This window comes from Cuculus canorus, chromosome 2 (assembly GCF_017976375.1).
Source record: "Cuculus canorus isolate bCucCan1 chromosome 2, bCucCan1.pri, whole genome shotgun sequence".
Classification (NCBI taxonomy): domain Eukaryota; kingdom Metazoa; phylum Chordata; class Aves; order Cuculiformes; family Cuculidae; genus Cuculus; species Cuculus canorus.
Window position 1 is genome coordinate 114,501,904 of NC_071402.1, and position 19,235 is coordinate 114,521,138.

At 46.8% G+C, this 19,235-nt stretch overlaps 1 protein-coding gene and 1 long non-coding RNA gene across 2 annotated transcripts; both read right to left on the bottom strand.

Moving 5' to 3' along the window:
• Positions 1–2: 2 nt before the first annotated feature.
• SLC6A20 (solute carrier family 6 member 20) lies at positions 3–12,973 on the bottom strand. The gene is made up of 11 exons (XM_009571751.2): positions 12,684–12,973; positions 8,748–8,888; positions 7,970–8,061; positions 7,201–7,428; positions 5,617–5,727; positions 4,982–5,223; positions 3,978–4,140; positions 3,266–3,470; positions 2,344–2,503; positions 1,162–1,327; positions 3–312 (listed from the first exon to the last, which is right to left on the bottom strand). Exons 1-11 carry the CDS (start codon positions 12,802–12,804, stop codon positions 163–165), a joined length of 1,779 nt encoding a protein of 592 aa, XP_009570046.2. The 5' UTR covers positions 12,805–12,973; the 3' UTR covers positions 3–162.
• Positions 12,974–14,442: 1,469 nt separating this feature from the next.
• LOC128851399 (uncharacterized) lies at positions 14,443–18,687 on the bottom strand. The gene is made up of 3 exons (XR_008448761.1): positions 18,112–18,687; positions 17,851–17,992; positions 14,443–16,781 (listed from the first exon to the last, which is right to left on the bottom strand). It is a non-coding gene; the product is annotated as an uncharacterized LOC128851399 (long non-coding RNA).
• Between the last annotated feature and the right edge of the window lie 548 nt (positions 18,688–19,235).

The window sequence follows — 19,235 nt, forward strand, 5'->3', positions numbered from 1 at the left end:
CCAAGCTGTGGTGGAACCTTCTGAGAGCACTTTTTGGTCAATATAGCACCCACAATTCTCAACTCTATAATAGCTGCTACAAATAATGGTTGCTGCTGTCTTCCAGAAGTGCCCGGTCACTGATGATGGGCGTAAGGTCTTCCCAAATCCAGCTGGTAGCGTTCATGCAACAGTTGAAACATTTTCCCTCTTCAGTCTCTTCCTTATGAAAGTCAGTAGTGCTCCCAGGGGGATGCACATGGTGGATGCTGCCACCAGTAGCCCAATGGCTGCTAGGGCGTAGCCTGGGTAATCCTTTGTCACCAGCTGCCCCTGCAAGGGAGAGAGGAAGCGTTGGATGTTTGGAATCTGGTGTTCAGTGTCCGGCAGTTGGGTCTGGAGCAAAGCCGTGTACTTAATCAGGACATATGAGAAGCGTTTGAAGGCTGCAGCAGCCCATGACTGTCCTCTCAGTGCTTTTATCCAACGTTTTTATCAAATTGATAAGAACAGAGCTACTGCTTGAACAGTAGGGAGAATTTTGCTGCAAGCTTTGGTAAAAAGCAGATTTTGGCTTGATTAATGTTTCTTAATGAGGTAGCTGGGTGCTGACCCCTGTCAGTTCCGTTCCTGGAGCCTGTAGGGTCATGCTGACACCCAGTCAACAGGCCCGACCTGCCACAGGTCCCAAATTGGGGATGACGTGTAAACAATGTCTGTAATTTGTTTCTGAGTGCTAGGAACGTTTCTATCAAAGGTTTTGAAAGCAGTGGTAATCCAGAAATAATTAGTAATTTTGTATAAATTGGCATTTGTACAAAAGCACTTTGGCCACACAAAAAAAAATGTATATGGAAATTATGAAAGATTTTTATTCCAGCGGGGCCTCAGTTTGTTAAAATACCATTAATTTTGTTCAAAATACTACAGAAGGAATGTTTCTGTTATTTTTAAGATGATAGTTGGGTCTTCAACATGAATAAAATTTTACTGTTTGAACGGGTGGAGGGAAATGGATCCATCTTAGAGAACCAGGGCATTGTCACTAGGCCAAGGTTTCCCTGTTTTACCTTTCCACAAAATTAAAGGATGGCCCCAACTCCCGCTGCAAGCTTTCAGAAGGCAGTTTTGTGGAACAGTGGGGATAGAAAGTCTAAAAACCGAAAACCAAAACTATTTTACCTGCGTGGCGTCCCATGCTTGGTATTGCAGCGTTCCTGTGAGGATGTAGTCGGTGAGGTAAAATATAAATAGGCTTACAATTAGCAGAGGACTAGCGAAAGCCCACATAACTTTCCAATACCAGTTTGGCTTGCGTCCAATCATGGTGTGAAGATCTTTCTCAAATCTATATTTAAAAAAAAAAAAACCCAAACAAACTTATTTTTGAGAACAGCTGCATACACTCACTCGATACCTTGATCCGATGGTTTTGAAGTAGCAAAACCACCTGCAGCATTAAATGTGTAAGATGGAAAAGGGGGAACTAATGAGCAGAGAGGCATTTTCTGAAGAACTGGCTCACCAGGAGCGTGTAGTGAGAGTGAAATCAAATAAAAAGATAGTAGGGATTCAAAAAGATCCCAAACTGCAGAAGAGTAGCTAGAAGTAGGTACAGCATGGAAAAATCCCAATGTTCTGACCCGAGTAGTGGTGTAAGCTGATGGAGAAAAGCAATGATGCTTCAGTACTGCGGAGAAATCGCTACTCGTTTATGTGTGGTTGAGCTGTTCTCACCACTGTTATTTGACTGGTTTTGAGGAAGACAATTCTAATGCTGGGGATGGCATCTACAGTCACACAGGAAATCTGGATCTGCCTTGAAGGCTCGGAACTCATGGACATAATGCCACTGTCGATGCCTGTACGCATACTGCGCAGAGCAAATACTAAAGCCTTTTCCTTTAGACACCCCAAGCACAAATGCCTCTGCTGAGCAAAACCTTTTCTGACCTTGAATGTTGCTTTTACCTAGACCCGGGGAGAGCAGCAATGTGCAAGGCCACAGCCTTTGAAACCAGACTTACTGGCCCTGTTGAGCTGACTTGCTGTGAAAGGAGAAGCCAAGTTTTGGCAGAAGGTTCTCTTGAGACCAAAGACAAGAGCAGGGAGCAGTGTCTACGGCTCATTAGCACTCCCCTGCCAGCACAGAAGGTGTCAGCCCAGCCTGGACCCCATGCAGCCCTAAGCCCAAGGCCTTGGAAGGGGTCTGCAGGGCAGGGGAGATGCCATTGCCTTGCTGATACCATAGTGAATGAGAAAAATTCAGCCCGAGCTGGCATTTTTATTCTTGGCCCTGCGTGTCTCGGCCAGTGGTCACACCCTTGCTGTCCTGCTATGAGCAAACGGAGGTTCAAGCTTTACCTTCTTATCCCGTAGATATAGCATACAGCAATGGTTTCCACCAGCACGATGAGCAGCAGTGAGAGAGTGGCTGCGTAGTCATTGAATATATCAAACCAATAATTTCCAGCCTCCATGGTGAAGATTAGGCCAATCACACAGTTAATGAAGCACACAACACCTGCGTGGATAAAACAGGGACCTTGACATCATACCTGGAAATATAACAGCGTGGGGAAAACATCCTGTGCCTTGTGGCTGAAAAGCTGGTGGGATTTCTACTGATTTCTGTCAGGAAGCAGCTTTCTCAGAGAAGAAAGATAAATTTTTGACCTTTGGAAAAGACATGGGGTGGTGAGAGTGGATAGATACTGAATGTGCTGGAGTATCCTTAAAGTGCTGCTTCTTAGACCTGCGCAGTCCCAGCACATCAGCACAGCAAAGACAAGTGTCTTAAGCTATAGCCTTGTTGGATGTGTGCGCAGCATCTGCTGTTACTGCTGGGCAGCCAGTTAAAACAGCTCTTAAGGTGGGACAACTGATTTTCGTGCCTCAGTGGGAGCATGTATCAGTTTTGGCCAAAAAGTCTGAGCTGGTTCACAATTAGGATACTAGTGATATGACTGAAGAGCCACTCACTGGAGGTGTCTTCAAGTGTCTCCTGGCCCTTTGAGTTTCACCGGTCAGTTCACACCAGTCTAAAGGAGCTGGGGTGTGTCAGGAAGCCTGCAAAATGCAGCCACAATTGCCCTAGCGCTTTGAGAGCCCCTGAAGGAAAGTGCTGTACAGGCTGGGCAGGCAAACCCTTCTGGCAGCATCTTTGATATCTTCTGTTCCACCTTAGATCAAAGAAGGACCCTCACCAGCTGTGGGACACCAAAGCTCTTGCACACACACGTGCTCATTCCCTGCGTGGCCTATGCTGCTCATGGCAGGTGCTTACCTGAGATCACCTCCTTGGGGAAATGGGCAGCAATGACCCTGCTGTCGGTCAGCGGCGTGAGGATAGCGGCGGTGTTCCCCAGCATGCTGCCGATGCCCAGCATCAGCAGCATGACAAAGTAGAGCACGGAGTACAGCTGGGGCACCTCCATGTTTTTGATCGCTTCGGAATAGACTATAAATGCCAGTCCCGTCCCCTGGACAGCCTGCCGGCGAGAAGGAGAGAAAGAAGTGAGTTACGGGCAGCTCTTCAGCTGGATAACAGACATAAGAACAGACATATGAGGCTGATCCTCCACAATGACAGAAATACACCGGTGGTGGCTGTCCTGTACAGCAGAGGCCGATGAGCTCTTCACTGTTTTTATTCCAACTGGATAGAAACTGACACAGTCCTACTCTTAGCAGAAACATTTGCCCCACACCTTTGTGACCTGCCCTGTCCCACAAGATGCAGCCAGCAGTCTGGCTGCATTGCAATCCGGCTTGGTTGCTAATTAGCCATGCAAGCCCCTCGTTGGGCTGAGCCACCCCAAGAAAATATGTCCCACCCCATCCCAAGAAATGAGATGCAGAAATGAGCCCCACCACAGCTCCTGGCCAAGTGGCTCCTGGGGGCAAGATGTGCCCACGCAGGGCTGAAGGGCTGCCAGGGCTCTGCTGGAGAAAAGGAGAGGGAGAAGCCCTGGTGCCAGCACAAAGCAGTGACTCACTGTGTCCAGTTCAGCTTCCAAGCTGCAGTTTTTAAGCTGTGGTGATAATTGGGCATATTCCTGTGGGTGGGTGGCCATGAGGTAGCCTTTCATCTCATTGAGGTTGTCTGCTGTTAAAGAGCCTTCCTCCAGGTCGAAAGCATTCATCAGTAGCAGGATCACCCTGGAGAAGATTATAGGAATTCAATGGCTTTCAGGCCAAGGAATAAAACTGGTACCAGTTTTATACCTCATCCCCTTCTCCACCAGCCCCCTCATGGGGATGCGCTGCCAGTCCCAGGGCTCTGCTCTCCCTGGGTGGGAGCTGTGGTACTTCCAGCATGATATTGGGATGTGGGCAACCTTCCACTCATCTCTGCTTCAGAGGGAGATGTTCCTACGCTCACAGGGAGGTATTTTTGAATGGCAGCTGGCGTCTCTTCCCCTTTGCTCTCTAGTCCCATATCCGTATCCCACGAATTTAAGGACTCTTTTGGCAGCAAGCAGGGCCTGGCAGCTTGGTTTCCTCCCTGATCAGCAGATAGATGGAAAACAGTAAAAATATGAGTAAAAGTGTAACTGCCACGGGCTCTGTGCCAGGGACAGCACGTGAGCTTGCTGCCTTGGGGCACAATCCTGCAGGCTGCTGGGCCCCTCCAGAGCGTCACCTCCGAGGAGGCTGAGCTCCTGGCACAAGGCTTAGCCTTAAAGGAAGGGATCTGAGCATCATTGTGTTGTATTAATCCCCCACGACCCTCAAAGAAGGGGCAAGTGCCACTGTGATTCACCCAGGGAAACCCATCCTCTGGACCTGGCCCATGCCTGGAAGCAGCACCCAGGTGTCAAAAGGCACCCTAGCTCTGACCTTTCGACGCAGCCTTCATCGCTTTAAATCATGCCATTAGCTTTATTAGAGCAGTATCAGATCTGAGGCAGTGCTGCATGGTGTTATTTATTTACCTCCCCCCCCTTACCTTCCCTGGAACAGCTTGCGGTGGAAAACAGGGGGACTACCAGGCTCTTACTTGTCTATACAGCTTTCGTAGTTAAATGTCGCCTTGAAGCCGTAGATGGAGAAAGTCACGATGCTGGCAAATATGGATGTGGTGCTGTTGATGAGCGAGACGATGATGGCGTGCCTCTCGCAGTTGTTACTGGGCTCATTGTAGCTGGCGAACGCAATGAGGCTGCCAAAACCCAGGCCCAGTGAGAAGAAGATCTGCGTGGCGGCACTGATCCATGCCTTGGGGTTCGATAGCTGCTCCAGCTGCAAAACCAGATGGGGAGAGCAGGAGCATGGAGCTCTGCATGAGTGCCGAGCAACGCACCTTCCAGGCTGTGGGGATGCAGATGTGCCGAGTCCCTTTGCACACCCGTGTTAGTGCAGGGGTTTGGGGACAGCGTTACTGCTCGGTCTGGACGTGATGTGCTATAGCTTATGTTAATAAGCAGACCATCTTCTGCAGGAGAAAGCAAGAAACTTGCAGCCGCTGTGGGACAACAGCCTCCCACCAGCCCCAGCTGGGGTTCCAGCCGCATAACCTAAGTTACTGCTGTAAAAATCCAATATAAGGAAAAGAAGCATTGCCACCTTTTAAAAACCCACATATTTTGTAACTAATAACATCTCAAGAAAAATTCAGTGCATTTTTTTCTCTACCTTTGGTGTGAACATGTAGATGAGTCCATTCACTGCTCCATGGAGTGTTAATCCTCTGATGAGGTATATAATCAGAACGCAGTATGGCAAAGAGGCTGTTACATAGACGACCTGGGGGCAGGAGGAGGAAATACCTTGGTCTAAGGAATATGCAATACTGACCATAGTAAAAATTAGCACTTTCTCATTTACTTTACATAAATAATTTCCATTTTTTTGCATTTGCTACCTTGTATTAATCTTTAAAGAAATATTTTCAGATAAATCTAACTTTAGATTTATGTTTCAGGGAAACAAGTTTTTTTACTAATAAGAAAAACCTGTCCTACTGTTCTCTTTGACTGGAAAGATGAAACCAGAATCTAAGATATTTGCAGCATTTACAAGCTCAGTTCTGTGCATTTAGTGGAGTAATATCAGTTTGTAACCATTCTCTGTCAAGAATGTAATAGGCAAAGGCCGGCCATCAGCTGCTCTAGAAGGAAGGCAAGCAGACCTCATAAAAGGTCAAAATCAAACTTGAATGAAACTATTTTCATTCAGATGGGAAAACTAATTTAACTGCATGTATCATGGATGGGAGGAATTAAATCTTTCAGTTGCCTTCTAGAAGCTTTTGATTAAACCTCTGAATTTCAATATCCACATTGGAATAAGCCACCTCAAAAAAGAAAACAAGGGGAGAATGCAATCTCCTTCTCTTTGCTGGGGAGGACCCCAATGGCTCATCCAGCAACTAACAAAAATCATGCCTTCCACAAGTCTTGGGAAGAGAATCAGATGGGTATTTACTAAATATTCCTCCAACTCACACCCACCTGCACTGCTAACTGGCACTTTCTCCATCACACACCTGGAGATGCAGCCACTTCCCTTTCCTGGTGGGACAGCTGTGTGCCCACTGCCCAAACCCACCGCTGTTCCTGCACAAGAGATGCAGGGGAAGCATCCCACGCCCCTGCTGATGAGACCTTGTCTTCATGACACTGTTTCAATCCTCCTTGGCTATTTCCTTCTTTCTTTTTTGACCCCCAAATCCAGCTGCAGCAGGTTTGAGAGGTTGTTCTTAGCTTACAGTCTCTTGGCTTTCTGCATTTGGCTAAGACGATTTGGGGATTACAACCCTCCGCTCGCTGCTTAGTGCAGGCTCAGCTGGGACATTGCTTTCCCCTCCTTTCCTCAAAACTTCTGCTGTGAATAAAAATAAGAAAAAATGCCCAACAAGTATCTTTTTTTTTACTTGCAAAGTCCGAGGAATAGATGCCTCCTGACACGGCTCTGCTGTGGCAGGCAGCTTTCCACACGACCAGCAGCCTGAAGGCTGATTTTACAGCAGAGATGGCTGCGTTTAAAGGACTTTTCTGTTTGGTTTTTAGTTTTGTGTCCGTTTTAATATCACTCAGTGTTCTGGTTGAGACTTTTTCAGTTGCAACTCAACAGGGAGGCAGAGGCAGCGGGGCCAGCTGCTTTGGGGGAGATGCCACAACCACAAGCGTTACAGCAGCCATGACCACTGCCTTTTTGGCACTCGTTTATCCTCCCTCTGTCCTGCTGGGTCTCGACAGGGCTGTGCCTGTCGCTCACCTTGCCGGTGGACTCAGTGCCACGGAGGATGCAGAGGTAGACCACCAGCCAGGCCAGTGTCAGGCAGAGTGCCTGCTCCCACTGCACGCTCCCGCTGGCCTCCAGCGATGGAGAGATGTTCAGGGTCTGACGGTACCAGAAGTACTGGGTGGATGACGTCTTCTCACACTCCTCCTCGTAGCCAGTGCGGTTGCTGTTCAGGGGGCAGGTGGCCCATGGCAAGGGGTCCTGCAAAGGGTGGGAGAGGTGTGGAGTTAGTACCCAGCATGGCAGGGAGAGCCAGGGCACCAGTGAGGGACAGGGGACACGAAGGCAAGGGTGGCTTTCTAAGCCTTGGGCTTGCTTGTCCCTGCATTGTGCTGCCTGGAGTGGAGACCGACCCTTTCCCCTAGGGATGTCCTCTCTCCCCAAGGACAGATCCCCTCTGCCTCTCTTCCCTGAGGATGACCATCCTGATTCTCTCCCCCAGGGCCAAGCCTCTGCCTTTGGACAGACCAATCCCAAGGTGGAGGACACCGTGGCCATCAAAGCACATGTAAGCAAGGAATCACAGGGCTGTACTTGACCTGCATTTTGAGAAGAAACCCTGATGACCCTGGGGAGCCACCACAGTGGGATGCCCCGTCTCATTTTTTCACCCCAGGTAAACCCTGGGCAGGTTTCTGGAGCTTTTGCTCCTCCCAGGCTGATGATGGTGAGGGGGCAACATCCACCACCGATGCAAAGTCACCACGGCAGCGCTGAGCCATGCCACTGGGCACCCACGCACCTGGAAGGAGTGGAAGAGGTACCAGAAGGCCCAGGCATTTATCACGTTGTAGTACATGGAGAGGAAGAAGGAGACGACGACGCTGGCAACGCCTGCGGGCATGATGGGAGGTGTTCAGTCAGTAGAAAAACCCCAAAACGTCCAGGGCCCCATAACACCCTGCGATGTTTTGCCTCTGCATGGCCCCACTGCTGCAGCCTCCTCTTCCTGTCAGGGCTTTCCTGCACTGGATTTTGTGTTTCAGCCCTTGGGGTGGGTGAATATTCAACGTATCATTAAAAATAAAGTGTTGCTGTAAGCAATTTAGAGACAGTTTGGGCTTCGAGGGTAATTTAATAGCTTAATAATGAACGTAAAGGTAGACATCGGTAAATGGTAGCCAGCGATTGTAGGAAATTAAGGCACCATTTTATTGCTCAATGTTGAGCTTGTCAAGATGATTTTCTTGGGGTCAGAGTCCAGTGCGGGCAGCCCCGGGAATGGGTTAAGTGCTGGCCTTCACCCTGTGATTTTGGCAGTCTGCCTCAGGGCAGGGGGACTCACACCCCTGAGTCTGGGGACCCAATACAGTGAGCCAGGGTTTGACCTCGACGCCCCATAAAGGATGAGGTAAATGCATGCTGTGTGCATCTGGGTGACAGTTTGATTACTTGGCAAGACCCAGTAAAACCCCAGCCCCTGTCTCGTTTCTTCTCTGAAGGACAAAGCTCCCCATTCAAAAAAAATCTCCCATGTTCCCTGGGCACTTAAAAGAGAAAGATGAAAACTGAGAACATACCAACACCACAGAGGTAGGGGCTTATTATTTTCCAGGCGCCGATGCTGCCCTGACGCATGCGCTGCCCCACAGCCAGCTCCAGATAGAGCAGCGGCATCCCCTCAGCAAACAGCATGATAAAATAGGGGATCAAGAAGCCACCTGCAAGAAAAACCCCAACAGACAGCCTTCAGCAGATCAGCAACATAATAAACACCGGGTTGCCCTATTCGTGGCCAAATTGCCCTGTTAATGCCCCAGGAGGTGGCTGGAGCTGGGTCCACTCAGGGCATCTTGTGTATTGAGGGCACGGCACAACCCTGAGGGACATCTCATGGGGTTGCAGGTGGCATCCCGGATGCCAGTGAGCACCAAGTGCTTGGGTGCAGGGATTTTTCCGCAGGCAATTGGCAGCACTGGCATTTCAGCTGTTAAAATGCGCCGGTTGGCAACCTGGTGTGGTGGGGCTGCCCATGTGCTTCGCAGGCGGTTTAAGCAACGCTCGGGGCTGGGGCTGTTAAAGGGTAACCAACCACCACCCAAACCTTGTAAAAGATAATGAGAGAAAGAGGATGAGGAGAAGATTTACTTCGTGTGCAGTGGTCTGCAGCAGAGCTGAAGTACTCAATGAAAAAGCAACAGCAGCATCTGTGTAGAATAGAGTTTCAAGTAATATTTTTGAAGCCTATCATGGCTTAAAAAAACCCCAAAACTACAAAAAACTCTCCCGCAAAACCCATGTTGAGCCTGCAAATGAGGTGAAGGCTTTTCCCCAGTGTCCTATCAGTAGGAGCAGACCCTAGGACAGAGGCACAGAGCCTTCCCCTGACCCTCATCCCTGCTTCCCCAGCACACGGAACCACAAGGATGCTCCTGCAGAAGAAGAGCAGCAGAAATGGGTGGGCAGGCAGCAAGGCAGGGAAAAGGACTTTCCCACCCAACAACTTGGATGTGTTTTGGCTTAAATTTCTGCTGGAAAAAAAAATAACCCCCATGACTCGGGGTTCGCTTCAGAAAGAGCTGCTGACTGAGACAAAACCTGGATTTTTGTGAAGGCTTTCCTGCTTTCCTTTTTCAGCAAGCCAAAAATATTTACATAAATATCTCTTATTTAGGATTTAATCAGCAGCATTAACATTCCTTGCAATGGGCTTGGTGCAGCGCCACAGAGGTATGAACTTCAGGCAGCGACTGAGGCAAAGAACTGGAAGTAAACACTGAGCAAAAATCTGGTTTATTCTGGGAATTAATTTTGCACCTCCTGGCTCTATCGTTGTTAACAACCCCTTTGTTAGTCCGTTAGGTAACTTCCTATGCCACAAGGGAACTGCTGGGGGTTTAAGAGCTCCCACAGCTTCTCTGTCCCGGCAGGGTGTGAGCTGCCCCAGCAGCCACAGAGAGAGGCTTTGCCAGGTACCATGGCAGGAATCAGCGTCAGGCCTTTCCACCCCCTCCCCAGCAGCATTGCTATTTCCTTGGTGTTGCCACCTTGCAAGAAGGAAGAGTGGCTCCAGGCTTGCTGTTCACCCTGATGTCCCCCCTCACAGCTGGGAGCGTTGGGGCTGAGACCCTGCTCCTTGCTCTGCACCCTCATTGCACATAGATTTTTGCCCCCAACACTGCTTGTCGTAAAGGGTAGAACCAAAATGCCTCATAAGTGATTCAGGGCAGCTGCATGAACCAGCTCCCTATCCACTGTGAACCTCCAGGGACCTCCCTGCTCATTTACACCTACTCTACCAGCCCCACAGCCAGACCCCTGCAGTTGGCACAACATGAGGAATGTGCTCTGAGTCTTGTCAAGGAACCAAGCTTGGCCAGCAACACCCTTGTCTCTGCTCAGCATCCTGCCTGGTGTCCAGGGGCTTCTTCCCTCAGGGCTGAGCACTGCTGAGCACCTTCCCTGCTGTAAACCCATCCCAGCATTGTCTCAGCCTGGTCCCGCCTGCTCACGGATGTGCTGTCTACAAGGTTTTGACCTTCCTTTGCTCGGCCTGAGTCAAGCTCATTGGAGGCAAGCAAGAAGGAGGCAACACGCTGATGAACAGAAAGGCGGATGGTTGTAAAGTCTGCAAATACCCTGTTTATGAGTAACATCGGCGATAAGGGTGCTATCACTGCTGGGCAGCACAGGGACTGTCTCTGTGCTTTTCTGCAAGGAGGATGCCAAATGAGCAGTGACTGCCATCCTCCCCTAAGCTCGTTGCCTGACATATCCAGCTTTTAAGTTCCTGAAACCATGTTCTGTCTGCATGGGTTTTGCAGACCCTGAAAAGCCACCAAATCCTTTGCAAGAGGGCAGCGGAAAACAATTAAGAAAAGCAAAGCCCGCTGTCAGGAGTTTTAGGTTCACAGTAGGGAAGAGTTGCCTCTCGCTGGGAGATTTAACCAGAGAGGATGAAAGTAGTGGAGAAACTACTCTTACAAAAACATGCTTTTAATAAAATACTTGGGTTTGTTGAATCTTTTTTTTTCCAGTTAATCAAGTGTTCCGGTTTTGGTTACATTTCAGAGAATTTTCACCATCTACTACAATAAGATAAGAAGAGGATAAACCACACAAAGACCCCAATGTCTGAGTCTTGCTGTCCTTCAGGGTGTCTGCCAAAACAAGCCGCTAGTGAACTAATCACGTGCAGTTTAATTGTGTAGAGAAACTTGCATTTTAAGCTTTGTGCTAGAGTTCAGTGTCACACAGGAAGCCTTTACCCTCAAAAGGATCCGTGTAGAGGAATACACACAGAAATGCCGCACATTTATCACTTCTGCTATCTGAAACACCTAAGAACACTTCAGCCACTCAAGCATCCAGCTTCTACTGTAATTTCACCCAGTGTATTATCTGGATTTTTCTGACCTGAATCCCACAGAGCAGTTTTGACGTCATCCCAGCACTGAGCTAGCTTTTCAACAACCAGGATGAACCAATTCCTACCACCACACGTGCATTTAAAGCAAGCTACAAGCCAACGAAACAAGCAAGAAGCACTTAAAAGTCTCAGTGTGGGCAGAAGCAGACCAGAAGCAAACAAGGCAGGTGCTTATCTTGCCACTTAATGCACAACTGAGATGGGTCCAACACTACGACAACAGACGCCGTGCAAGAAGCAGTGTAAATCTGGGATGTCTTACAGAGAGAGGCGCTTAATCAGAATTCTTCAAAACACGTCATTTAGCATTGGTAGCTGTATGCTAGAAGGTAGTATTAGTGTTGTTTTTTAATTAATCAAATTAACTGACTTTTGATTTCTAAGGTAGAACATCTGTGGCTGGTATACAATACAGACATTGTCTTTCCCCAGTTTGGACCTAGGAGAGTGATAAACTTTCAAAGCTTTTTTTTTTGTTTTTGAGCCCAAACCGATTTATTCCCTATTTTTAAAGCTTCCTAGAAGGCTTTAGTTGTGGAACTCCTGTTGATTAAGGAGTTTCAGCCTACTTCAAGGCAGATTTGCAGCCAAGTTATCTCCTCCTAAAGTAAGGCTTCGTATAAGAGACAACACATTAATGACAACAACTGGAAATTATACAGTTGATCCTTAAATAAAATCAGCATCGGCATTTCACTCTCAGTATGTTCCAAGAGAATTATCAAGGAATTGAACTACTTTTGATGCCTTCAGAGTGGTTCAATGGAGTAAGAAAGTAATAAATGAATACCATGTAGACCTACATCTCTCTAGCTCCATCCTTTTTACAGAACATTGGTTTTCCCACTGTTTCACTGCACTGCTAGGAAACAAATGCCCCTGTATTGGGGCAGTTGTCAGCTAAAATCCTTATGCTGAAGAATCTGTAAAATAAAGCAGCGATAGAAGAGATTGTACACCCACAAAATGCCTGACCTCCTGCTCTGCCCTGGACCCTGCTTAGGCGTTAGCATGGAGAACATATTTTTGGATTTAAAGCTTGCCACACTCCTCCTCGAGGGAAGCAAGAAACATAAGTCGCACTTACCTCCTCCATACATCTGACATAAGTATGGAAACCTCCACACGTTTCCTAGTCCCACAGCATAGGAAATGCAGGCGAAAATGAACTGCAAGGGATTGTCCCACAGAGGCCGGGATTTCTCCATTGCCTACTTGCAGACAGAGGTTTCAGCAGAACCTTCCAGCCTTCACTCTTTCAGGTACTCTGCCAGTCCTGCCTCCGACTCCACGCCAGCCTAGCTTGGAGGGGAGGGAAAGGCGGAGAAGCTATGCTTGCCAATTCCTATCAAGCTTTTTAATTACTAATCTTATTAACAGGCACATACTGAAGTAGGAATGCTGGTAAATAGATTATAGACACACAGAGAACTATAAAATTGGTACTTTGGGTGAATAGCTGCTTGGGTTTTGACTGGCATTTCTGGGAAGGATGTGAGCCCAGGGATTTTTATCAGCTCACATGCTGACCTGACACGGGGAGGAAATAACACTGGGGCTGCAGCCTGGTTTTGGAAATGGGAAAATCCTTCTCCACAGGGCTCTCTTTCCTGAGAGTGGTATTAGTGTGCTTGAGGCACTGGATTGATTTGATAGCACAAGGAAAGAGGTTCCCACACTATTAGGACTGAGCTTAGTGGCTATCAGAGCTGAGTTTTATTCTCAGTGCCCCTTGCCCAAAATAGGTCCTCGAGCATCCCATCACTTGCACCCTGGTGCTCACCCCACCCAGCCCAGCACACTCATCAGTTCCAAAAGCGGCCTTAAAACAGTCCCCACCAGCTAGACTGCTACAGCCTTCAGTATAACACTCAAGTCTGGCCGCCTGGGAATACTCCCCTGCCTCTGCATGCTCTGTGTATGTGTGAGCATGCAAAATAGCCCCGTGTGTTTTCACTTACCTTCATGCTCAAACCCCGCTGCTGCAAATGATCTTTTCCGAGGGTGTGTTGGTTTAAAATACTTTGAAGCATCAGGGACCAAATATATATGAAAGCCACTGGGAAATGATGTTCGCAGCCCATTGTGGAGAGAGAAGGACCTAGGAGACCTTTGGGTCAGCTGAACACACACTGAGGTGCCAGGTCTGAATGTTAACCCTGTGTGCTTGGGCCCCTGCCAAGCCACATTTTGAGCTCAATCACTTATGACAGGTCTCCTACTGAAGGAGGCTACCAGCAGTGTCTTCAGTAATAAAAAGGGGCTAAACAAGTCCAAGGACTCTGCTTCCTCTGTTTGTCTAAACCTGGGTTTTTTTTCAAGCCAGGACTGGGCAACCCTTCAGGTCCATTTTACCATAACACACACTCAGCTGCTGTCAATCTTCTTTCTCCAGCACCAGCAACTTGCTCCCTGCCAGCACCGTCCGCGTTGTTCCAGCATCCCATCGGTTCCTGGCAGAGCCAAGGCATCCAGCTGTGGGTATGGGTGAGAATCCCTATCACGGGGCTTGGACATGAGCCCAAACTGCAGAGTATGTCATGCAGCATTGTTAAGACCAGCAGAACCACTCTGGTGGACTTGCTGACCAGCCACCTGGAGTAGCAACGCCACAAAGTGGGATGCCACCTTTTTTCATTCTAGAAAAGGTGACTGCAAGAAGTCTACGCATCTCCCGTAAGTGAATCCATCCTTCATGGTGTCTTTTAGCACTGTTAGAATTGGAGGCTGTCATTGGAAAAATATCAGAGTTTGCCAAGCCCTTCCAGAGTACGGTTTTGAGGGAGTGCCACATGCCACAACTGAGTTATTTTTAGATAAAAGTCATATTTAAATAAACGTGCGACTTGTAATAGAGTTCAATGATAATGTCACGCTATTACATATTACATAGAGGAAACACACAGAGGGAAAATGGGGTTATATGTGTTTATACCTAAATAATTACATATGCACACCCTATCCCCTCTGTCACTCAGCTAAGGTTTCAAAGCTCCCTCGCGCTTTTTCCCAATTCCTGGGCATCTGGCGTGAGTTCACTCTGGAGTCCAAATCTGACGTTTTGTTAACAGACTCCTGGGCAGCAGGTCTTTCCAGCTGGATGTCCAGCATTAGTTCCAAAGTAACCGAAGTTAGAATCCATGGTTTCACAAAGCAGACTTTCAGGTGTCCAATTTTATAAAATAAATAACAGAGGGACACAGCAGCATGGTCAACTCTGGAGAGAGTCCAACTCAAACAAAGAAATCCCTGTGCAATTACACACTTGCAGACTATTTACCCGCCCCTCACACCGTAGCTTGATCTAGTAATAATTTTTGGGTCTGGGGTCTTTTTGTTCCTCCTTGGATTTCTTTGCTGTCTTTCAAGACAGGCTACCTTGTCTCAGTGCAGCTGGTATTGATGATCTGTATCCTTGAAGCCTTTGTATTTTCCTGTGTTTTGTTGACTCTGGAGGCCTTGTTTTGCCTGAAAAAAAAAAGATTTTAACTGGAAACTCCCAGCTTGTGGCCTAGTCCTTCAGAGCAATTCTGGCTATTCATGCTAAGAAAGCTAAGCAAACAGCATACTAAACCACACAATATTATAACTTGAAATTATTTATTCTTTTTAAAATATTACTTATTTAGGCTAAACAACTAATCTCTGTTAAAGAGGAGAACTGGCAGGTGTGCAGTCCAGCTGCCATCCACGGAGGATTCAAATGGGGCTCACCAGCGACCTGTTGCTGGTAAACGATCAGATTGCTTCGAGGAGCACCCTTGAAAGGTATCCTCCCAGGGCAAGGGGAGCTCATCGCCATGCAGCCACGCTGCCAAGCAGGGAGAGTTCAAGGAAGGCTCACGAAGGCTGTCATATTTATAGGATAAAAGTGGTTGACTCATAGTCAAATTGCATGTAACAGAGCCATCCCAAGGCTCCTTATCGGTGTTCACTGCCTCACCCTGCTCCTTGTGGGTTTCTCAGTGGAGTTCTCAGCCCAGCTGCAGGCAGGCCTTTACCTCTGCTGAAGCCAAACTGCACCTGCCTTGGTTAAGGGACGGGTGGGGAAACTGCATCCGTCATAGGTTGCTCGTGGCTCTTCTGCATCACCCTTGCCGTTCTTTTCTTGCCTGCAGAATTGCAACGTGCCAGCTAGCCCTGGAAATACGTCTCATGGGTAACCCTGAATTCTGCTGGAAGGAAAAATCCAAGGTACTTTTATATCTGTAAGCTATTAAACCAAAGGGGACACACACTGAGAAGCTACGGATCCGTTAACAGTCCCCATTCACAAACACTTTTGCAAGTTATTAAAAAGTTAAGTGCCTGTCACTGCCCGTGGGATTTATTACAAATCCTTATAAATAACTCACACCATTTAACAACTCACAGGCAGGACAGCCTTAAAAAAAATAGCACATCACTGGCACTTGGGATGCTTCCATGTGAATAGATTTGTGCTACTGATGAGCGTAATCAGGTTAAACATTTCCTTGGCTCTGTACCTCCTTCCCATTATATTTCAAACTAGTTTACTAATGGCCTTGGGAGATCGTGCAGGCAGAGAGGTGTGGTGTCCTCGGCTCGGGTCAAGTCAGATTAGTAAGTTCAGATGCACTAAAATGAATCTTTGCTTCTCTCAGAAATAGTCAGTGTCACAAGCAACTTGGACGAGTGTTTTTTTTTAAGGTGGTCATGGACATAGGCACCTAGCGAAGTGCCTGTCATTCAGTGGCTCTTTGAGAGGCAGGCTTTAAATATATTTAAATGTATTTAAACAGGTAATACTCAGGAATTCTTGCTGTGGAACTTCCCATACACACCCCTCAGATAATAAACATGCTATTTCTGATGCTATTAAAGCTTTTATCTCCTTTGAATTTTCTTCATTTGGGTTTATCATTTCACTGCTCACGTTAAAGGGGGATTAGAAAGAAATTCTGCCACCCTTCTCCCAGTACCTAACAAATTTGAGAGTGTGGGGTTTGGGAGAAGTGGATGACAAAGCATAGGGGTTATTCTCCACAGCAGGCCAGGGACAGCGTAAGAACTGCCCTACGTAAACCTAATCAGAAGCTGGTAAACAAAGTGGAGAACCGCATTTCTCACTGCAGCAAAAGTAGAGGTACTTAGGTGAAGATACTGACTGGAAATCCTGAGCTTGTGTCTGCACAACAAGAAGTCAAGTGCTGCTCCCAGCTACCTAAAATACAAACAAAAAGGGAGAGAAGTCCTAGCAACCAGTTGGGGAGCATTATTTGAGGGCAGGGAAGAACCTTAACGGATCTATTGCCAAAAGAGACAGAAAAACAAGGGAGGAATGAATAATAAGGAGCAACGGAAGAAGTCTCATAGAGACAACTACTAAATAATTCAGGTAAAGTCCAAGTAGCCTGGACTTTATTATGCTACATCCAACATGTAGGACTATAACCCCTAGATTTGAAAAAAAACTCTCTGCGCTTTCATTGATGAACCAGATACGTGGGAGGAGCACAAAGTGTCAGCAGGCACCAGCTGCAGTGTTTAGTATCTGCTATTCCTGCAGACACTCCCTTCCAAAAGAAAACATACTGTCCATTAGCATATTACATGATTATCAAACAGAAGTGATGGAAGAGTCTCAATAGCCTCCGCAAATGTTCAGTTATGCTACAAAGGAGCAGATACGCAACCAAGAGAGCAGCAGCACCCACGTATGTTTTTTTTCTGTTTGGATTCACTGTTCACAGTTGCTACTCTAAGCTCCATATTTCCTAACTTTAGAAAAAAGAAAAAAATCCACCTGGATTTCCAGACCTTTAACAACTCAGGTCATGACAATTGTTGGGCAATTACTCTACATGCAACTTCAGATTAGTTACTCCTCTAAGCAGTTATTAGGATTGCAATTATTCCTTCCAGCTCATCTCTGCTACTTGCTGCACAGTTTTAAACCGCAGATTATGCCATTGAGGTCCGTATCCTGAAGTCATACCTAGCCTTACCACACCTAGTCACACTACCATCCTTAAAATTGTTTTGCATTACCTCAGTCTCCCAAGAAAAACACTCCTGAGAAGAGTCCCCTCTTTATTTTCATTGCTTTTCTTTAGCACTGCAGTTCTATCCACCTTCTGACTGTGTGTGTTTTTTAGGGTAGTCCCTCTATGAAGGTGCACTCAACACAATTCTGATTCAAAGAATCACACCCAATTCACCCAGACCTCAGAACCAGCCTGTGCAAAACAAAGAAGCTACAAACTGGCACTTCACTAAAATAAAAAGGATACCTGGTCTGTTTAGTCTGTTCTTCTGCTTGTCTTCTGCCAGTTCACGCTCTCTCTGTCAAAGCTTGTCTGCAGTTTGGGGAGGTCTCCGGGCAGCTCCCTTGTTCACCAGCAGCTGTCAGTGGTGAGCTGCTCCATCAGAGTCCTGCATCAACCACAACGCAGCAACATGAGATACTACATTAACAGGTTCCTAAAAATAATAATTAAAAAAAAAAATAATAAATTATGACTGCTGAAACAGAATGACATGAGTCTACCCACCCTTATTTGGAGAAGAGCTGACTCCAAATATGCTTCCCAGTGTTTCATGGTATGTCTGAGAGTAGAGCATCATAAGGAGGGCAGGTCCAGGTGTCTTCAGGACTTCTGTAGGCAGCCAGAGCAAGGCAGGAATCCTCAGCCAATGCTTTCACTGGGACATTGTCAAAATTAACAGTCACAGGGTGACTCCTGTGGGCACATTCTCTGCTCAAAGCCACTTAGAAACATTTACAATAATAATTATAATAACAATCCTTACCTGTCCATAAAATTACCTTCAAATTACATTAAATTGTTTTTTAATGTGTTTTAGAAGGCCTGGAGTCCCAGAACAGCTCAAATGTTTTAAAGCTTGATCCATTCAGCTACCTGGCACACCAAGATGATTCATGCTTGTTTCCTAAGGCAGTAAGAATCATTCGGCTGTGGTCTGACAGCATTTGGTATCATAGAGAAGCCAAGAGCAGTCTTTGACAATGCCAGAAGGTGGAAAAACATCAAACAGAGGAATCTTACGAACTTTTTAGCTGGATTGAATCTAAGTGCCTAGCAGTTTCCCAAAGCAAGGGGTATGTGGGAAATTGCAGCTGTCCAAATTGCAGCTGTCCTTACATTGTTATATCAAATAAAGAGGAGCAGTTCAAGTGTTATACATCAGTATTCATCTTATGACACTAAAAATATAGCCATTATCCACAAACAAAAACCAGATTAAAGAGTACTTTATGAGCAGTTACAGAACATCAGGAAATACACAGTCTCATTAGGAAGGTAGAATGCAGCACTGCTGGCTCAATTGTTAACGAGCAAACGTTGAATCCAAGTCACAGTTAGAGCTCAGGGTTGGTTGTTACCTGTCAGAGTCAATATCAGCAAAGTGAGCTGCTTAGATTATATTCCCACGGAAAATATGCGTCACTCTGCAAGCCAAAAAAATCCACACGCAGCTTGAAAGACATTCGACTTCTGCAGAGCAGCCAGTTATAGAGAAATTTTATTTTTAAACACTGCTTTCAGGCATAACAAGGGAATTAACAGCTGAAGCATACAAAAAAAATAGATGATGCCTACTTGAGTAATGTAAGGAACTTCCAATAAACAAAGGCTGGTAAAAGCAGTGTTAG

What these genes read in the sequence shown, in the direction of transcription:
- SLC6A20 (XM_009571751.2), bottom strand. Translation starts at nt 12,804, where the DNA reads ATGGAGAAATCCCGGCCTCTGTGGGACAATCCCTTGCAGTTCATTTTC. An exon ending in CCCCTACCTCTGTGGTGTTG is followed by an intron (nt 8,062 to 8,747) that starts GTATGTTCTCAG and finishes TCATGCCCGCAG; the next exon opens with GCGTTGCCAGCGTCGTCGTC. An exon ending in ACCTCTTCCACTCCTTCCAG is followed by an intron (nt 7,429 to 7,969) that starts GTGCGTGGGTGC and finishes CACCCTTTGCAG; the next exon opens with GACCCCTTGCCATGGGCCAC.